The sequence below is a fragment of the Cydia pomonella genome, chromosome 2, assembly GCF_033807575.1.
Source record: "Cydia pomonella isolate Wapato2018A chromosome 2, ilCydPomo1, whole genome shotgun sequence".
Taxonomy (NCBI): Eukaryota; Metazoa; Arthropoda; class Insecta; order Lepidoptera; family Tortricidae; genus Cydia; species Cydia pomonella.
In genome coordinates, this window is record NC_084704.1 from 30,903,179 (window position 1) to 30,921,618 (window position 18,440).

The 18,440-nt window shown below is 40.6% G+C and overlaps 1 protein-coding gene across 3 annotated transcripts; it reads right to left on the reverse strand.

Moving 5' to 3' along the window:
- Positions 1-1,160: 1,160 nt before the first annotated feature.
- On the reverse strand, positions 1,161-18,128 carry LOC133515333 (galectin-4-like). Of its 3 annotated transcripts, none has more exons than XM_061847798.1 (7): positions 17,717-18,128; positions 9,564-9,673; positions 9,024-9,170; positions 8,159-8,378; positions 7,675-7,796; positions 6,849-7,053; positions 1,161-3,375 (listed from the first exon to the last, which is right to left on the reverse strand). In XM_061847798.1, exons 1-7 carry the CDS (start codon positions 17,834-17,836, stop codon positions 3,172-3,174), a joined length of 1,128 nt encoding a protein of 375 aa, XP_061703782.1. In that variant the 5' UTR covers positions 17,837-18,128; the 3' UTR covers positions 1,161-3,171. The 3 variants fall into 3 exon arrangements, with proteins under 3 accessions (XP_061703782.1, XP_061703784.1, XP_061703783.1); XM_061847800.1 differs by lacking the exon at positions 17,717-18,128 and adding an exon at positions 16,957-17,160; XM_061847799.1 differs by lacking the exon at positions 17,717-18,128 and adding an exon at positions 16,948-17,160.
- Positions 18,129-18,440: the final 312 nt, after the last annotated feature.

Consider the following 18,440-nt stretch of genomic DNA (forward strand, 5'->3'; position numbering starts at 1 on the left):
ATCTCATGAACCGTAGTTGAAATTTTCACAGATGATGTATTTCTCTGTTGCCGCTTTATTGGGAGCGTGCACGACTGTCACGCAACCTAGTGTCCGCAAGTCTAGGGGAAAACGTCAATTCACTACATCTTATAAAACTACTCCATAACTAAAAACTACTGAACGGATTTTCATACGACTTTCATCTATCAATAGAGTGATTCTTGAGGAAGGTTTAAGTATATAACTTGTTAAGGTTTTGTGTAAATTGTTTGAAATATAACGATGTTGTCGGAAAAAATCACGCTGGCTAGGAGCTTTAATCGAAAACGCTGCCTAATCCGTTTGAGCTACAACAACACAATGTATGGTGGGGTTGTTTTTCATTCATAGGTCTACAAAAAAGTCCGCGATGTTAAATGTCTATCTTTTAAGGATAACTTACAATATCAATTCTTAACTTCTAGAAAAAGATCACGTAATATGGGGCATTTGCAAAGCTATTTACATGGATACATTATTAACAATTATCAAAATAAATACGTTAGTTATATTAAGCATTTCATACAGATTACAGTGGTCTCTTACACCATACAATTTAAATGAATATTTCAGGAGTAATCGTAAATCAAAGTTTCATTTCGAGCCATATAATTGTACGAAATGTTAAGACGCTATCCGCAGTTAGTTCAAATTTTTACCACCTTATGCGCTGGGATCGCTTTACTTACCCCCACCATGCACTTCGCACGGTCCCATCTAGAGGTACAGAATATAGAACTATATACATACTTACTTTACTCTTTGATATAGAACAATCGTACTGGGAATTCAACCGTCAACCAGTTACCAGTTGAGGCTTACCGCCAAAATTAAAAATCGTTATCTGCCGCTCTATCGCTCTTGTATAATATATTCCAGCGATAGAGACGCAGATTACGACTTTCGATGTTGGCGGTAGGGTAAGCCCTCCAGCAGGTTTTATTAGTCGAACAAAGCTAGTAATCCTGCGCAAAGAGCATATAATCACTTCGTGATCCTGCGTGACATTTGCTATGACAAAGTATGACGAAAATATGACGTTTATAATGACACTGTCTCACTCTGTACTATTCAAGTCGGTGATAAGTTAACTTAGACGGACTCTACTTAAATCCTTTTCATCTAATTAAAAGTCGTAGCTCTTTTAAAAGTTTATTGTCAATATAGTGTTATATGTTTAACGTAGGTAACACTTTAGGTAGGTGGGTAGAGTCAGACCAATTTAAGTTGGTAGCGATTTTGACAGCCTAGACAGTGCAAGTGTTATTATGTCATTATGACGTATAAATACTTGCACTGCGTGTGCTATTAAAATCGTTGCTGACTTAGGTATTTTGGTCTAACTCTAAGGGAATTTGGATCTAGATTTGCTACTTAATTAATTTAAACTGAAAAAATATAAAAAGGCTTCTTCTGGACGGACTGTAGGTAAAAGAGATTTAAATGTGTACAGTCCGCCTTCAAAAGTACGAGTGAATGAATGAATCTTTATTTTCGGGCAACTATTGGCCCATAGATAAATACCGTATAAACTAAAGCCTGACTAGTAATATATGATCACGCGCCATATTGCGGATTTTCATTGGAACTAAATTTTTAATACTAAAGTGAACAGTGGGACACAACAGCGCCCTCTTGACAATGATCATATAATTCTGGTCGGGCTTTAGCATAATCTTATAAAATATATCTAAAAACTAAAAATAAACAATTATGGCTGCGCTGCAGTTCGCAACCCCGTAGTGTCAGGGAGCCGGCCGACAGTGGTAGGGGGGTTTACTCGTATTATATTTGCTACAGTATAATTGATCTACATAGAGACATGACTCTTTTTGTGAAGTAGATACTTTTGACACGTAGTCAGACTGTACAATGACAAAATTAAAAAAACGATCTTTAAAACAGTTTAATCATTCATTAATCCATGAAAGTGTTTTCTTATTCTTAAGCAACTTTTGATGACCGACTGTACAAACGCAAAATTTAAAAACAATCTTCAAAACAGTTTCAAAATGTAGTGAATGTATTTTCTTATTCTTAAATAAACATACATTGGGGTGGTATTCCACCTGATTTCATGGTCCAATGTGCAAGTGTATTGCGTGATTGCGTCTGACTCTCTCATTAAGCAAGACGTGAGACTCAAATACACACTCACCAAGAAATTGGAGAGGTGGAATACCATCCTTACTAACAAAAGTTTATTAGCTAAGTAAGTATCAGCAACGAACCAATATGCATTAATTAGTTTACTATCGAAGTGTTATTGAAAGATGTTCCTTACTTACAACATGGATATACCTATTATGTCTGTCTTCTCTAGCGCATATAAAAAAATATAAATTTGTTAATATTAACATAAAAAAACGTAATTCATATTCAAATCAATTAGTAAGAATTCGAGCATTTTTTGTAAAGCAACATAGGGTAATATGTCTCATTTCATCGTGAAAGTGGCACATTATATTTAAATGCGTTTAACTATAAATTACATATCTTAGACTAAATTGTACAAGTGGTTCTTATGTAACGATTATGTGCAATAATAATTTATTTACAATGCATAGCATACAACAAAATCTAGATGATTGATAACTCGGTAATACTCTCTCGTAAGCCAAACATTTAGGAAGATCTACATTAAAATTGACTATTTCTTTAATAGAAAATCTCATTTCAATACCTAATAACAAATCTTAAGAGAAAACGTTATTTTAGAACTTTAGGCACACCAATAACTATGTCGTAAGCCTTAACTAATAGAAAGTTAGTGATACAATATAATATACGAGGTACCTACCTACTCATATATATCAGCCGCAGATTTACTTTGTAAAACAACATTTCAAATGACTGATAATATATTTGTCAAAGATTCTATTCCTTTCAGGCCCTTTTGTCCAGTATCCCTTTTTCTCCTATTTCTTCAGTTCAATCTCGACTCATGTCACAAATAAGACGACCAGGCCGGGATTTTTGAGGTAATTTGTCAAGAACTCAATGAGTGTATTACTTGATATAAGTACGTACTGATCAGGTATTATCATGTCTATTTTTCTCCTAGGTATATATTGCTTCAGATCTTCCACTTTGATTCAAATAGGACTAGCAGTTTTAGCCACCCTATAATCCTCGAGCCCCAAGCTCCTATCAACAGTTGGACACATCCTTCCAGTCCTCTGTAGTGGGCGAGTGTGAAGACGGGCACAGATACACCGTGTTCGGGAAGAAGTCCCCGCGCACGCGCACGGCGCGCGCCAGCGCGGGCGCGGCGCGGTGCTCCAGCTCGCCGATGAGCACGTCGTTGGCGAACACCGACCACTCGCCCGGCCCGTGCAGGATGCGGAACGTGTTCTGGGGATGGAATAACGATCAGCTTGTGATTACACAAATCGGTATCATGCCTCTTCTGATAGTTACTAGTGAGATAGATGAGGGTTAAAGGCAAAAACAACTTAAGCTAAAATGCTTTGGCTTTTTATTTATAAATGACCTGCCCCGCTTACGATGAATTAACATAGAAGGAAAAAAAAAAAAAATGGCAAATAAGATTAAAAAAAGAAACGGTTTCTCGGCGGCATCCCCTTCCACGCAAGTGGATTTCTGTAATATCAGGGGACTGCATTCAAATTTAAGCGCAGTCCATCACCACCTAGAATCTGCGCAGCCGACCATTCTTTTTCTAACGGAGACACAGATATCCTGCCCGGCGGACATTTCATACCTATTGTACCCCGGCTATACACTGGAACACAAGTTCATGAGACACGCCGGTGTGTGTATGTACGCCCGGCAGGATGTCTGCTGTCGCCGCCTTCATGCCTATGAAGACAGGGACCTGTCGGTTCTTTGGGTGCGTGTGGACTACAGCGGCCACACTCGTGTCTACGCGTGCCTGTACAGGTCTCACAGCGGCAACACGGAGACGACTCGGCTCTTCGAGCACCTACAATTAACGGCTGACAGACTTCTCGAGCAGTACCCTTCCGCAGAGCTCGTGATTTTGGGGGACTTTAACGCCCACCACATTGAGTGGCTTGGTTCCCGGTCCACTGACCACGCGGGAAGGTCTGCTCACGAATTTTCTCTGGCCTATGGACTCTCGCAACTGGTACGTTCTCCCACGAGAATACCAGATATCGAGGACCATACAAGCTCTCTACTGGACCTCCTGCTGACCACACGTCCGGACGGATATTCCGTTTCAGTGAACGCGCCTCTCGGTTCATCCGATCACTGTCTCGTCCAGACTCGGGTACCATGCGCGCGGCCCGATCCACCACGGCCAACTAGCTCGCGACGCGTGTGGCAGTATAAGTCAGCAGATTGGGATGGATTGCGTGAATTCTACGCGTCGTACCCGTGGAGGCAGCTCTGTTTCACATCAGAAGATCCTGACTCCTGCGCAGCCAATGTCGCCGAGACAATACTGATGGGAATGGATTGTTTCATTCCCAACTCAGTAATAGCTGCGGGAGCGAAGAGACGTCCTTGGTTTAATCGGCCCTGTAAAGAAGCTACAGTTCGCAAGCAAGCCGCTTACAGGGCTTGGACCAAGGCCGTAGCTAATAAGGATCCGAACGTTTCTGATGTGAAACGCAAATTAAACGCTGCCTCGAGGTCCAGTAAGAGAGCCATTGCCAGGGCTAAATACGATTTCGTCGGCAGAATTGGTGAGAAACTAGCGGGCTACCCCACTGGGAGTCGCGCGTTCTGGTCGCTTGCCAAAGCTGCCGAGGGAAATTTTTGTCAGTCGTCCTTACCACCACTGCGGAAAGCTGATGGTGATCTGGCCCATAGTGCAAAGGAGAAAGCCGATCTTCTTGGTACTCTCTTTGCCTCAAACTCGACCCTGAGCGACGACGGTAGCGCCGTGCCGCCCACCATCCCGCGGTGCGTATACTCCATGCCAGAGATCTCATTCACGCAGAGGGATATTCGGCGGGAGTTGCTATCGCTGGACGTTCATAAGTCGAGCGGGCCAGACGGCATACCAGCGATTGTACTTAAGCAGTGTGCTCCTGAGTTGTGTCCCGTGTTGGCGCGCCTTTTCACACTCTCTAGCAAGAAACGGCATGTTCCATCTTCGTGGAAGACGGCCCTTGTGCACCCTGTGCCTAAAAAGGGCGACAGATCGGACCCATCGAATTACAGGCCTATCGCTATTACCTCTCTTCTCTCAAAGGTCATGGAGCGTATAATTAACGCAAAGCTCCTGAGATACCTAGAAGAACACGACCTGATCAGCGACCGCCAGTATGGTTTCCGCCACGGTCGCTCGACTGGTGATCTTCTAGTGTATCTCACACACCGCTGGGCTTCGGCCATTGAGAGTCAAGGTGAGGCATTGGCAGTTAGCCTAGATATAGCGAAGGCGTTCGATCGGGTCTGGCATAGGGGTCTCCTATCGAAGTTACCATCTTATGGACTGCCGGAGGGACTATGCAAATGGATCGCTAGCTTTTTGTCCGGCAGACGCATACGAGCCGTAGTAGACGGAAGCTGCTCCGATAGTATGGACATTAACGCTGGCGTTCCGCAAGGTTCTGTGCTATCCCCAACGCTGTTTTTGCTGCACATCAATGACATGTTGTCTAACGACGACATTCATTGCTATGCGGACGACAGTACTGGGGATGCCTATTACACAGGCCGTGCCAATATCCCTCGTTCTGTGGTGCTGGAGAGTCGTGAAAAGCTTGTGTCGGACATTGAGAGCACTCTATCCAGAGTTTCGGTGTGGGGTCGGGACAATCTAGTCCGATTCAACCCCACCAAGACACAAGTTTGCGCGTTTACCGCTAAGAAAACCCTATTTACTGTGGTCCCACAGTTCCAAGGCTCAGTCCTTACCATATCAGGGAGTATTGGGATCCTCGGTGTCGACATTTCCAGTGACGTCCAATTCCGTAGCCACCTGGAAGGAAAGGCTGCGCTGGCATCCAAAAAACTGGGTGTGCTCAATAAAGCGAGGCGATACTTTACTCCGGGGCAAAGACTGCTGCTTTATAAATCGCAAGTCAGACCCCATATGGAGTATTGCTGTCACCTTTGGGCAGGAGCACCTGCATGCCAGCTTGGACCATTCGACTCAGTCCAAAGGCGCGCTGTACGAATCGTCGACGATCCCAAACTCACAAGCGGTATTGAACCTTTAAGTCTAAGGAGAGACTTTGCCTCCTTGTGTGTGTTCTACCGCTTGTACAATGGGCTGTGCTCTGAAGAATTGTTTGACATGATGCCAACGGCCGCTTTCTATCACCGCACCGCTCGCCGTCGGCAGGGTGTTCATCCTCACACCCTAGAACCTAAATGGTCGCGTACTGTGCGGTTTAAGAGGAATTTCCTCCCGCGAACGCTTCGGCTGTGGAATGAGCTTCCTGCCGAGGTTTTCCCGAGGGGCTACAGTATGGGGTTCTTCAAAAAAGGAGTGTACAGGTTTTTAAAGGGTCGGCAACGCGCATGTAATGCCTCTGGTGTTGCAGGCGTCCATAGGCTGCGGTGACTGCTTACCATCAGGCGGGCCGTATGCTTGTTTGCCACCGTCGTGGTATAAAAAAAAAAAAAAAAAAGAAGGAGCTACGACACGCAAAGATCATTAGAATAAGTGTTAGTGCATTTTCTTCGGATACTTTTCACAGCTTAATTTGCTGCTTGTTAAGGTCTTCAATTATTGGTTAGTTATTTGCACGTAGTTATCCTCTGCTTTTGCTTAGTTTCCCAGGCTCTAATACATATGCACAAATATCTTGCACCTCGCCTTAAAATAAGTTCCTTAACTAAAGGCTTGTGACCGAGCGTTTATAAAAAAAAAACGGAATATATACCTGAGTACCAGGCACGAGCGTGGCCGTCCTCTGCCTCCGCTCATCGCCCCAGGCCCCCAAGTACGAGTTGAGCACGACGAGCTGCCGCTCCCGGTGCGCCTCGTCGTGCGCGCGCACGTTCACGTGCAGCGCCGTGTTGGGCGCGGGCCAGTCGCGCGCCGCGTCCATCAAGTTCAGCGTGAACGAGTGGAGAATAGGCCTAAGCCTGGAAACAGGCTATATATATTACATACTCGTAGTTACTTACTTATATAGTAGGTATCTACTTATGTATGTAGTAGTACTTATGTACGAAATATCATTGGATATTTACCAGTCGCTTTTCGATGAAGGAAAACGTCGTGAGGAAACCGGCCTAAATCCCAATAAGGCCTAGTTTGCCCTCTGGGTCTAGGTCAGATGGCACTCGCTTTCGTAAAAATTAGTGCCTACGTCAATCTCAAGATTAGTTGCCAAGCGGACCCCAGGTTCCCATGAGCCGTGGCAAAATGCCGAAGAGTGAAGATTAATGTGTGTAGAGGTCTGCAAAATAATATGAACATATTTTGCAGACCTCAATTATGCGTTTCGATTTTTTATTTGCGGCAAAGAGATAGGAATGTTTACGTTGGTTCATGGTTCATGGACCGTGTCCGTTGTGGCTTCCATACGTGATTCGGGCACCTAGTCTGGACCGGTCTTTAAGTAGATTTGAAATTATATAGGAAATAACATCATACACATGCAGTATGACCTACATATGCTATGCATCAATATCGCTGAGATTAGAACTACTTAGGTACACCTGGTGTCAACTATATATTTTTTGGGATCAAAAGAAGTTTACCTTCCATGTATGACTAGTTGGTACCCTGGTGGGATTCCTTTGGGTAATAGTGCTGTGATGTTTGGTCGCCAAAGAGGTTCATCTTCCGAAGCCGGCGCATCTAAACTAGGTCTAAGGGGCACCTGTAACGACGAAGTCATGTAGTCCATACAACAACAGAATCCACGCAAAACTACGTGTTTAGTACACACTTGACAGCTAAATAATCTCTGGACCTACAGATTAATGTTTTTTTTAAGACTACAAAATCCCATTGCCATAAAAGTGTTTTTCAACCTGTGTACATCATTTGGGGGTTGTGAAACCACCACAAGGTCATGGGGACTCGCAAAACCTATAAGTAAACAAGCAATTCAGTATACCTATACATACAGCCCAAGACCCCAATTCTCTATGGGTCGCAGACATTTTTTTCATGCCAAGGGGAGTGGAACGCAAACATCTTTAATTAAAAAGGTTCAAAAACACAAAAGAAAAGCCTCACCTCTACAGCAGACGGTGCCAGCATCGGGTACAAGTCAGCTTTCTGCACATTGAGCGTTGCGTCTCGGATCCCGGCCACCTGCAGCCAGAGAGCGCCGACGGGCGACGGCGTCCGGTGCGCGTAGTTGCAGTAGTGCTCCCCGTCCACCGCCCAGAACGACTCCGTCTCGTCCACGATCGCTTCTATCGTGAACGGACGGCCCATTTTGAAGGGAAATGATCTGAAAAACCGATCGGGTATTTTAAGCGCTAGTTCTATGGAAATAATTTTCGTAGTGAGGGACAGAGAGGGATGTATGTAGATGGAAAGGAAAACCCACGCAAGTATAAAAGACAATAGCGCTAAGCCTCGTACCAAATATACCTATGAAATCGATGCGCACATTTTTCGCCGATTAAAAAAATAATATAGTTGTTTTTAACCCGCTATCAAATAAATAAGTGAAAATTTTCAATATGGTTCACTACATATTTGTTTGTTGTTTCTGTCAGAATCAGAACTCCGGCTTCCGAGTCCGGTTTTCGTTCTAAGTGCAGAGCGGGCTTTTTGTAAAGAACTCAAGTACCTACTCAATTTTTATTGACACCAGCTCACTAATTATAGTAATTATCCTCGACCTTAATTCCTGAGTACTTAGCCCTAATTTAGCTCTAAGTACCCTAATTATTGTTGTAGCGATACTACATAGATCTATCTGCTATTTGTGAACTATGTAGCACTAGCAATAAGTGCAAATTACACTTATATTTTGTTGCGTCTACACCACCAACAAACGTAAGATTATTTCTCTAAAGTCGTCTACATTTCGATGGTTTTAATTTAAGTAGCTATTAGTTTTCCCTGTTTGTAGTTTTTGATATGTTACCTAAATGCAGTAGTTTCTTCTATCCCCCACTTGTTATGCCGCCGCGTGTTCCGCACCACGTAGCACTGCGGGACCCGAACGTTGAAGTGGACTGCGATGTCCCCTGTGCCGTTGTTAGGGTCTCCGTATCCTATGTTAATTGTAAACCTGAAATAAAAATGACAATGTATACTATAGGTTACCCAAGCTGCCCAGGACCGGAGTCAGTGGAAGAAAATGCAGCACGGGGTAACAGGATGGAAAGAAGAAAAATATAGTATAGATATGTACAGTAGTAGGAGTGCTTTAATAGTTATTTGTTTTACAAGAGGGCAAAGTTGTTGTTTAATCGCTCGTGCTAATATTGATACCCGAGCAAGCGAGATTCCAAAATTGAACCACGAGCGTAGCGTGTGCTTCGAGAGTTGAATTGTGAGTGTTGCGAAGGTTTCAAGGCACGAGGGTTAAACAAATCTTGCCTCCAAATGAAACTCACCGCACTAACGCGAGGAAAATACTAACTATGAAAACCGTTTTGAATTAGGTAGATGGCGAAATTACCATGGTAAGTCCTCTGTCGGTGTGCCGGTGCAGAGAATGTGTGTTCCGACCGCCAGTGGCTCCTTGAGGGTCTGGTTGAACTTGACATCTCGGGCTTCGGCCAACTGACACTGAAACATGATAGATAAACGTTACTGATTATCGTTATGTCGAAAGAAAACACCATAAGCTTCGGCTGAAACTCAAGAACTATATTTTTTATTTATTTACAATCGATACACGTACGTCGAATGCTCTTGAGATAAGATATGAGTTAAAAAGACGCGTGTGTTGATTAAAATATTGACTTAATTTCCTAAAACATGCATGTTAAGATTGTTAAGTAAAGTTCCCGAGCCGCACAGAGCTGGCATAGGGATTATAGAATTTCCGTCATAGAAAGCTGTAAGTACCTAGTTGCCAAAGATGATAATACTGATACCGAAAAGTTCTACTAGGTATTCAATTAAATATCAGAACTATTTGCACATACCTACGTGGCAAAGATCTGCAGTTTTAAGGAAAAATTTTCAATATTAACGTTTGTTTAACTAGTTTCCTAGCAATAGCATAATTACATATTAATTCTCTTGGACTCACTTTCTTAGGTATGTATATCAGCCATGGCTACCATCGAACTATTTATAATATACTGAAAAAGCACGCGTGTTTAATATCTAGGATTATGAGCCAAAAATCGGTGGAATAAAAACGTCGTTTTGAGCAAGTGTGTTGAAATAGTATTTTATGCAACAGTTGTATAAGAAGGGTCAAAAAAGGCGAGTGGCGAGAGTTACAATGTGAGCCGGAGCCGAAGGCGTAGGCGAACATTGTAAAGGAATACGCCACGAGAATTTTTTGACCTACTTATACAACGTTGCATACAATATTTTTCCTACGAGTCAACAAAAATAAATCTTAATTTAGGTAAACAAATTACAGCAAAAGTATATAGCCAAGACGCGCGAGCATACCTTGTTACGCGCCCGGCCCGCCCCGGGCCGCGGCCGGCCGGTCAGCGACACCTCCTCGTAACTCATGAGGCCCTGGTACTTGCTACTTGCTAAATTAATTTTTTGGACAGTTTTTTCTCAATTTTGGCAACCGTAGCCTACGGAGACTAACAAGCAACGCTAAGCGGTCTTCGTAGTCTATGGGTGTTGCTATATTACGGGTGTCACATGCGTGTTTCTGACTTATGAAGTAATTATTTTTACTATGCAACCAAATGAATATTTTGTAAGTTGGCAGCAATGCACTTAGTTTAAAACTGTATTCGTTTTGGTTTTGTTAGGTTGGTAGCCATTAATCGCAGTAACGTTATAGCTTATAAAAGCACAAGAGCTTTTATGAGGAATAGACAATATAGACTTTCTTGAAATCTTTTATGTATGTTCTTATATTCGTGTTAATGAATGCATAAATGACAGATAACAGTAGAGGAGTAGGAAAAAATAATTAACCGTCAGTACTGTTAATTAGCAAAAACAATTGATAACCTTACGTAACTTCCGTTTGATTACCACAAAGTTTTACGATTATTAATGAAGTGGAATTTTTACAAGATGGCTGAAGGCACAGTAACTGTAACGGCTGTACTGTAAACTTGTACGTGTATTATATTATAACGGTGCCTAGTCACCTTTTAGCGCTTACTTCATAATTGCCACATATTAAATGACTTAGGTATGGTACGTTTGTTTATCTTTGCCACATCATAAAAAACTAAGCAACTTTATTATCGGTCACATACATTATATCAGACTGATATCGATATTAGTTATGTAGTGTGACGGATCATATTAAGTACTTATTAACTTTTCTTATGTGTGTCATGCTCATGACCAAAAATCGTGGTCTCAAGCCTCGGTTGTGCTGTATTTAAAAGCGAAAAAATCGTTCGTTTTTAAGAACATTTTTGTCATTTTTTTTTACATTAAAAAAATGACTTCACAATTCGGTAAGGATCAGGATCATTATTATCAATATTATCATACACAGACAGGTTATTGACGGGTAGAACTCATACAAATTTTAAGCCCTACTTAGAGGTGGACCAGGCCAAGTTTTCATTCCTAAATGCTACGTCAAGTATGGCGCTCCTATGGTATAAACTAGTATAAAGGTATATAAGTATGTCAAGTATTAAAGTCAAGGTATTAATATCGACACGGCCAAAGTGCCAAAAATATGTACCTACCTACACACTACCTTATTAATGTTCTATGCATTAATTACCTAAATAAGGTGGAGATGTATAGGTAGGTATTTTACCTCCTGGTACTGTTTGTTGCTATGCATTGTCACTGCCAAGTTGGTATTGCTGGACCAACTAAATTGAGTACTAGTAGATTAATTCACATTTACCTTCATGTTTTCGCAGTCAAGTCAAACGGAACCCTTAGTTTCGTCTTGTCCGTTTGTTGGTCCATTTTATTTTACAAATCTCCTGATTTGTTTCATTTTACTCGGAAAATATAGGTATACGGTATATTTTAATGAAATTTGAAACGTAGATGTATTTTGATAGCCGCTACGCCCGCTACGTATTTTATTGTAGTTCTTTTTCTATCGTGTAGAAGCACGGAACCCTCCATTATGAGTGGTAAGCTCCGAAAACCGGGTTTTTGCATAATATTGCAGTAAGTATGCACTCGTCTTTATTATTCAGGCAGTGAACGAGTAATCGACAATGTTTTTGAAATGCACTTGTTTGCAACGACTACTCGTATTGCCAATTACCATTTCGAAGAGAATTTCTAAAGCATATATCCTCTTCGGAAAAAGAGTCTACTTTTATTATTATTTTAAGTGATTTGATATTCATAAAATATCCTTATTTTCCAAGAGAAAGCACAGGTAATAAAATGTCATTCCGACAATCTATGACTTATTTACTCCTTTAGCCTAAAAAAATTTTTGTAGGAACAATTTTTTAGGCAATTACATCACACGCCCTGTTTCGTAGTCCTGTCACCTACTGTGAATGTCTGTCGCTAATATAACATAGAATTCGTTAGATGTAATGAAACTTAACTAATTGTGCCTGTTAATTAAAAGAATAGGTTAAGGCTAGGTTTAGGTCACTTTATTGCATAATTAGCGCGCTCAATTAGGCTAGACGCAGTAAATCGTCTCATAAAGACGCTACGTTTCGCCAGACATTTGGCAGAAAGTTATTGGGTAGGGGAGACTGGGGTCATTTCATTTGGGACGTTTTTGACTACTCCACTCTCATTTTCATCTAATTTGTTGGGTAAGAGTTCTTAATGTGTCTGTCCTGAATGCCAAACATTTTCCTTCTTGGGAGTCCACTAGCAAGCTTGTTTTAAATGAACCCTAACGGCCTGCTAGCCTAGTCTGTAGAGACCTTACCTATGAAGCAGGTGTTCCTCGGCCGAATCCCGGCCAGGGCATTGTGTGTTTGTCACGAATATTTTGTTCCTGAGTTATGGATGTATGCTATGATCTAAGTATATATATTTATCTATAAAAGTATATGTATATCGTCACATAGTACAAGCTTTATTTAATTTGGGGCTAGGCACGGGCTAGGTCGATCTAGTAAAGAAGACGGCCATTTTACAAGCCTACCTATGCTTATTTTGGCAGACAGCGAAGCCAATTAAGTACATATGTACCTATTGTAAATTTAATTAGTATATTGCAATGAATGTTGACCTCAAGGGCCATCAGTGAGATCATCACAAGGCACGTACCTTTTAAGGAACAAACGTCGGCCAATATGTCCACTCACGCGTACAGAATGTATGATAAGTCATTGATTATAGTATTGGAGGAAATTCAGCTTAATATATGCTCGAGAGCCTATACTGTCGTTGCATTTGGCACTAATGAATTATTGATGTTAAATACCTTTAGCCAATTGGTAAGACGTGCGGCTTCCAAGCCGAGGCGATCCTTGTTCAAACTCCGGCTCGTACCAACGAGTGCCTTGTAACGTACCTACTATGTGCGAAATATCATTTGAATTTTGATAGCTATTTTACCCGTGAATGAGGAGGAAAACATTGTGAGGAAACATGCATACATTCAAATGAATTTATTTATGTCTAAAATCTCTAAGTCATATAGATATTGGGCTCGCGTGGTGATGTATACAACGTTGAAGAATTTATTGGGCCCTCCAGGGGCTCAAGGCGACCTACCTTTAGGTAATCGTTGAGATAGCTCAATTTGCTGAAAGGAAACATTCTCAAACTCTTTCTCTCTCTCATCTTAGCGTTTCTATTCCGGTTGCGTCCTCAAGCTTCTGTTTCGTAGGCCCAGGATCCGTTTTCCAGCAAGTTCTCAATTGAAGCAGGCATTCATCCTTAAATATCCTTAAATTAATGGGAAAGTTCGCGTGTTGCGTGTTACAAAACGATCAGTCGTAAGTATATACTATAAATATCACCCTGTGTTAAGGGGAACTACACAATCCAAATGTTATTGTATATACTTACGGGTCAACAGAGGTCATGTAGCGATATGCTATTTGCTAAAGTATTCTAACGAAGTTAAGGTTACAATAATTTGGGTTTTTTAACCGTCTTCAATATTTCTGAAAGAGGTGGTTCTCAATATAGTTATATGTTTTTTAGGACTTCATACGTATAGGTATCACAGGAAGTAACGCGCGATAGGGGAGGATAAACGTGCTGATCGATCATTTTCAATATACTTAGTTAGTAGTAAAGGCGGAAATGAAATCTTCAGCAATTATTTACCCCACCAAAAGTTATATACGATGACATCACATTTTCTTTGAAGTTCGCCGGGATAAAAACAGAAGTCAGAAATAATGTGATAGATATAGCTACTTACTAATGAGAACGCGGTGATGATCTATTTTTGCAGGCCATTTGGTTACCGCGGTCTTGGAATTTACGATTCACTTCTGTTTTATACTCGTATGAATGTTAATTGAGACTATCCAGCTAAATAAACAAACTATGGGTACTCGCATTGGCCTTTAAGTACTTAGTTGTTGATTGATTGTATCGTGTTTTTTTTACTTTTTAACCCAGATCGTGGCTGTTTGTATGATTGTTAATACAAATTAATTAAAGTTCCCAAATATCTCCACAAAACAAATACAGATTTTTTTCTGTACAAATTTGTAATACCTACGTCCGCGATGGTTTTTAGATAGGTATTCAATAGGAAGTGCAATCTTGCAGCATAATCATTGATCTCGGTATTTGCAAGATTCAAGAGATCCAATCTCGCAAATCTACATATGCCTACTTTTATTTTTAATATTCTATTGAAACTGAGTTAAGTATTGTTCCAGGGACGAAATAATTCATATTACATACCTATAACATTGTTGATAAGTGGCACTAGACTTTTAATTCCGTCATGATGGAAGCATTAGTGCTGCGCGCCGTCCATGGAATCCCTAACATCTTACGCCAGCCCCACATCTCAATCAAGTCAATTAAGTATTAACTCCGAGTAATCGCTTTCCGAGTGCAGGTTTATGAACCATACAGAAACATAGAAAGGATGCGCATTAGCTTGTTTTGGATGATTCCTCTTTTCCGCCAGATTTTACTGCCACCGCCCACTGAATAAGCCGTTGGGGGCCAGCTACAAAGCTAACAACTATACCACCAAGTTCGCCGGACGATATCGGCCTGTCAGTTACTCGCGATTGCCAGCTTTGGCGAATAACGGACAGGCCGATATCATCGTCCGGCGAACTGCTAATCAGTAGGCCCCTTAAGAGGAATTTCCTTCCACAGCCGCTCTAGCTGTGGAATGGGCATTATTCAATTAACGTTATTATTTTGTATTTTACTGCATTTCAAACATTTGTTGATATTGTATAAAGCGTTAATCCTAATGAATTTTTTTTTATATACTACGTCGGTGGCAAACAAGCATACGGCCTGCCTGATGGTAAGCAGTCTCCGTAACCTATGTACGCCTGCAACTCCAGAGGAGTTACATGCGCGTTGCCGACCTTAACACTCCGCACACTCGTGTGCTCGATACATCATATTTTTTCAGTGTATTAGGTTAGGAGTGTTTATAAACAGCAAGAAGTAGAAATAAAAACAACTTCTGTTCTCGAAAAAAGCATGAAATCTTATAAACATATAATGCAAGAAGAAAAGGCTATTTACCTATTATAGGCATAATTGTGCATGGATTAAGAGGGAAGAATAGCTGTGCAATCTTAACCTAACGTACGTACATTTTTAAAGAAAATTTCCATTTCGGGAGAAAACGGTTACCACTAACTAAAATCCTAACAAATCACTTTGATTTTGATGTCGGTCGCTTGATTTGTTGCGATTTAGTCAGTGGAAATAGTATTCTCCCGAAATGGAAATTTCATCAAAACTGGACATACATTCGGCGTGTGTACATTTGGTTAGGATCGCAAAGCTATTCTTCCCTCTTAAAGCCAGTAAATTAAAAAGGAATAAAATATACTGGTCCGTCGCGCGAAACATGCGACGAAAGATTTGACAATCGCGCGGGTTTTATAACGTTTTACCTCAATAACTCTGAAAGTATACTTTAAAATTTTGCTTTCGCGCCAAAACAAAACAGGTAACTAGTGTCCCATGTGTAACTAGGTACTACCTAGTAATATCTCGAAGATATGAAATAGATTATACTACAGACTACAGTCTGCAAATCCCTAAAATACAATATTCAAAACGGGGCAGGTCAAGGATCAAGGAAAAAACGATTGAAACTTACGACGATTGAAATAGGTACCTACTTACTTCCCACTGCGGTTAGGCACTAACCTTCAAGTGTTGACTATACTCCACCATGATCCATGACGATTATAGAGCAAGATCACTAATCTATGTTTGCACTACGATTACTACGACCTACTGAACGTGATCTGTAGTTCGTTTGCTACTCTGGTGGGAAAATAGTTTTTACCTCAGTTTTTTCGACGAAACGAGAACTTCTTCCAAGGCAAGTTACATACCGACACGGTGCTTAAGACAAGTAGGACAGTAGGTTGATGTTTATTTGTTTATCAATAAACATTGATTCGTTTTGAAGGTCTACAACTTAAATACTGTGGAATGGAATTTAGATAGGTAGATGATTATTAATTTAATATTAAAGGTATTTTTTTTATCAAGTATACCGGTACCTAATATGATACCTATTCAATTGAGTTGGTAACGCACCTGGGTAATAATTTTAGTACAATCTAGTTTTAAAACAAAAGCTTAAGTATATGATTATTAATAAAATTATTTATAACCCTTTATTACTTTTTATCTAATAAAATGAAATAACTTGAGTCACAGATTTGATAAATTATACAACTCGATTTAATTTTGGTCGAATTAATTCAAAGTCCAAAATAAATATTTTTCCAGGTATCGTTAATAACGTTAGCCTAAGATATATTTACATTTACCAAAGTAACCGGTACTTCTTCATCGACATTCTCAGGGCTCTCCGGCTCGCGCGGTCGAGCGCGGCAAAACAGTCGCCGACAAAACGCACTGCACCCGCACCGGTCACCGCTCACCATCACACTATGCGTTTATTTACAGTCGATTTATTACTCGTTCGAGTGTTTCGCTCGCGCGATGCGGTCACCCGGGACGTCGCTGACACACTAAAATACCCGCTCAGCTGAGCAGCTGACGGAGCAAAAACGCGATGACTAACCATCCTAGCAACCATTACGCGTTTGTTGTTATTCTGCGTATTAAATATGTACTTACTCAATCAATATTATTACGATTTTATGCAGGTACTTATGTAATGTTTTGATCGTGAACCAAGCACTCCATCTGCCGATTTGCGAAAATTAAAACACTTGTCACGTGTAAGAGCGCCATCTATCGAAGGCCAAAGACATTACTTAAACAATGTTTTTGTTGTTATTAAGTTTTTGTTAACGTGAAGTTAATTAATGATGTTAACGGATGAGGAAATATTTATGGTTATGTATTTTATTGATTAGGTTAAGTTGTGATGAATGGTTTTCATCGCCATGAAATATTTATTATATTTTATCATTCTTTGTTTATGTTTTTTAATTTGAGCTTATCTATGTTTGAGAGTAAATACGAGTAAACCGAACAAAAAATCTATTAGCTGGGGTCATTTTTTCAACTTCAATTGTTATCATCAAAACTATATTAACTAATTTAAGTATATGTCTCGTTAAAACTAACCTCAAAATCGTAAGCATCCTCAGCAAAGTCGTATTCAGCGTATTCGCTAGGAAGATAGCCTTCTTGAATATAATAATCCATCATGGGGCACTCCACACATTTCAAGCAATCCACTGGCATAGGTCCGTGACCGAACACTGACTTAAAATAGGAGCACTTGACGGGTTTTTTAAGCGGTCACATATAAGTATAATCTCTACACTGTTGTTTATACTATACACAGACACTAAGTTTATATGCGCAATGCAGTTCGGCGGGTTTTCACGAGCGTAGTATCTTCCGTCTCTCTTCGCAACGAGCTGATGACAAGGACAAACGATTATCGATTAGAGAAGTCACGTCATACGCACATGGAATCGGTACCCTTCCGGCATCTCGCCTTGACAAAGGAGGCGGATCAAATGCGACATTGTATTTTATCTCAACATTTATATTTAGAGATCGTTAGAGATCTCGTTGTTTTTGAAAAGTAAATGTTATGCAACTTTGTGTAATCTCCGTGTCACCTGAGCCAACAATATTGCTCCTTTTTAGTAGGTAGGTAGGAAATTAATATAGGTTTAATTGCATTTCATTAATTAGGACCACTGTGATAGTGGTTTTTTTTCTGATATTTTGTTTTGTTTGTACTATTCGGGTGATTTATTTAGACATTCGTTTAGGAAACTTTTTAAACCGTCGATGGCATATAAGTATACCGTTTTCCTGACAATAAGCGGTTACC

Coding starts and splice junctions, on each gene's coding strand:
- LOC133515333 (XM_061847798.1), bottom strand. CDS start 17,836: ATGCCAGTGGATTGCTTGAAATGTGTGGAGTGCCCCATGATGGATTAT. Junction 9,171..9,563: donor CCGACAGAGGACTTACCATG/GTAATTTCGCCA, acceptor TTTTTATTTCAG/GTTTACAATTAACATAGGAT. Junction 7,797..8,158: donor TGGCACCGTCTGCTGTAGAG/GTGAGGCTTTTC, acceptor TCGTCGTTACAG/GTGCCCCTTAGACCTAGTTT.